The sequence below is a fragment of the Hordeum vulgare genome, chromosome 3H, assembly GCF_904849725.1.
Source record: "Hordeum vulgare subsp. vulgare chromosome 3H, MorexV3_pseudomolecules_assembly, whole genome shotgun sequence".
Classification (NCBI taxonomy): Eukaryota; Viridiplantae; Streptophyta; class Magnoliopsida; order Poales; family Poaceae; genus Hordeum; species Hordeum vulgare.
In genome coordinates, this window is record NC_058520.1 from 551,775,443 (window position 1) to 551,778,061 (window position 2,619).

The following is a 2,619-nucleotide window of genomic DNA, read 5'->3' on the forward strand; positions in this document are numbered from 1 at the left end:
CGATGCTAACGGTTGGGAGGGGTGATTAAGAAGCGCCTGATAATCTCAACTTCTCAAGAAGTGAGCCTGGATATTATACAAATCACATTACATAAAAACAGCAGACCAATGGTATGGCAATACGATAAAAACTAAAATACCTTAGTTATAAGCTGACAAACAACCAAGGAGATCACAGGCTCCAAACTGCAGTGAGCCAAGCAGATTGGTAGACTTAAACCTCTTCAGCATCTAACTCGATGGAACAACATAATATTGCATATAGATTTTTCAGAATTAACCACAGGCACAGCTCATAGTTTTCAAACAAAGACACCCAATCCCAAAGTGCATAACAGATTCCAGAATAACTCAACAAGCAACGGCAGCTAGTCAGACAAAAAAAAGACAACTTAGGTGTTCCTTGGGAAATATCCTACTAACACATCTCAGGTACTTTCATCGAATTTTCATTTTCCATTTTCAGTAGAAAAAGCCTAGCACTTTGCCACCAACATTCTTACGCCTAGCCTCCTCATGGTCCATGATCCCAGCAGAAGTTGTCAGCACAATGTAACCAAACTGCAAATCAGGTTGGAGAATGTACACCGAGTTAATGATCAGTCATCAGCAACACAATTATGGTTTATGGATATCAAGTTCCAGCCAAGATGCAACAATATGTAGCAAGTCAAAGCAAACTGACCTGACGAGAAGGAAGAAGCCTTGCAGTCCATCCCTCAATCTCCTTGACACCAACATCAAAGCGAGGACTGATGACACCACACTTGTTCAGCCTGCCATTCAATTCAACCACGATCTTGCCAGACCTGTGATCATCAACATACTCAAGCTCGCCAATGTATCCTACAATACATTGAACAGAGTCAGCTACAGATTCTCAGAGAGCAACGACAAAACAGAATATGCAGTTTAGAACTAACCGTGCTTCTGCATGACGATAAGGAACTTGATAATGACCTTGGAAGAAGGCCTGATCATGACCTGCCTCTTCCCACGCTTCTCAGCGTTGTACATGCTCTTGAGAGCATCATTCAGCACACTGACTCTCACCATCCTTACCTGCAGAATAATAACAGACTTTAGAAACCAAACGAAAGTGGGGAAAAAGGACTACATGCCTTGCAAGCAAGTACCAATGGAACAGTTTTGACATTTCAACACTCCTAATATTTCAATATAGCAAGGTCTACTTAGAACAAGAATGTAAAAAATGTTAGTATGTTACACTATTCCATCCATTTAAAGGAAGTGGTCCTACATATGCAAGTGCTAACAATTACCAGACCTTAGCTAAGATATGAGTTTATTAAACTAGTTCAATATGTTACACTATTCCATCCATTTAAAGGAAGTAGTCCTACATATGCAAGTGCTACCAATTACCAGAGCTTAACTAAGATATGAGTTTACTCAACTTGTTCAATGATATCTGCATGCAAGTCAAAGCAAGTTCTACAGTACACAAGCAGATAGGATGATTGGCAACTAGCTACTCAAGCAAAAGTGAATCACGTTCCAAATGGAATCATGAACAAACCTGTGATGCATTTAACAAAGCAACTAGGTGGATACACAATTAAGCATATAAACATCTGAACTGACAGAAAAAAAGTACATCATTCCTTAAGACGTATACACGACGCATGGCGATATGACCACCCAAGAAAGGTTCACGGTCAGCTCGCTAAAGATTTAACAAGCCAAAACATTTCACGGCGTTTGAAAACAGGTGCATCTCCTCAGGTTAATCTCATCCCAACGATGCAACGAAGCAAAATAAAACTAATTTCATTTCTCGCATTTCACCGGCGAAAATCACAGGCCGCACACAAAATTCAGCAGAGCGCTCCCCAGCAAACTATTCATTCTAACGCACCAAACTGCGACAAATCTCCAACCACATGAACATGGTAAACAGGCAGGAAAACACCTACACGACATCAATGGTTAACCAGGGCTCTCTACAACTACAGATTCTCTTGATCCTGCATCGCTCCCAGATCAAACCAAGGCACCCGATGCTCACAAGATATCAGCCACACTGGGATAAACAAGAAGCTTGCAGCTCGCCGGGAAAAAAGGTAGAGACACACCGCGCCGCCGTAAAACTAGAGATCCGGAATAGCTACGCGCCGATCTAGGGAACAATCGGAAGGGAGGGGGAGGAGGGGCAGGGAGGGATCGGGGCGACGTGCTTCCGCGAGTGGTACCTCTAGGGAGCGAGCCGAGCTCTGGCCGTGGCGGCGGCGGCGGCGGCGGCGGCGTCTGCGGAGCGAGAGCGGCAAGCAGGAAGGCGACGGCGCAAGGGGGAGTTCCGCGAGAGCGTTTGGGAGATTAAAAAGGGTGGAAGGATAGCGTGCCCGCGGTTGGATCCGAATCTGACGGTGGTCGTTCGCTTCGAGGTGGTTTGCCCTAGAATGGCTCCAGTCCCTCCCCTGGTGCTCCCATATGGGCCCTACAAACACGGCCTTTCTGTGGTAACCCAGCTCGAACGGCCCATGTGAGACGTCTCTGTAATGGGCCCGGCATCTCTCTCGTCCGTAAAAACGTAGGGCATCCTCTTCCTGCATTGCTGCTGCTGTGTTTTTCTTTTTCAGTTGTGCTCTCGTGTATTGC

At 45.2% G+C, this 2,619-nt stretch overlaps 1 protein-coding gene across 1 annotated transcript; it reads right to left on the reverse strand.

The window, feature by feature from the left end:
- Positions 1-232: 232 nt before the first annotated feature.
- On the reverse strand, positions 233-2,319 carry LOC123444950 (40S ribosomal protein S15a-1-like). Its single transcript, XM_045121842.1, has 4 exons — positions 2,214-2,319; positions 924-1,062; positions 686-846; positions 233-561 (listed from the first exon to the last, which is right to left on the reverse strand). The coding sequence occupies exons 2-4, from the start codon at positions 1,054-1,056 to the stop codon at positions 463-465; spliced, it is 393 nt and encodes a 130-aa protein (XP_044977777.1). The 5' UTR covers positions 1,057-1,062; positions 2,214-2,319; the 3' UTR covers positions 233-462.
- Between the last annotated feature and the right edge of the window lie 300 nt (positions 2,320-2,619).

Excerpts from the sequence above, each read along its gene's own strand:
- LOC123444950 (XM_045121842.1), bottom strand. The coding sequence starts at position 1,056 with ATGGTGAGAGTCAGTGTGCTGAATGATGCTCTCAAGAGCATGTACAAC. Across the intron at positions 847-923 it reads TATCGTCATGCAGAAGCACG|GATACATTGGCGAGCTTGAG; the intron begins GTTAGTTCTAAA and ends AATGTATTGTAG. Across the intron at positions 562-685 it reads GGCTTCTTCCTTCTCGTCAG|TTTGGTTACATTGTGCTGAC; the intron begins GTCAGTTTGCTT and ends CCTGATTTGCAG.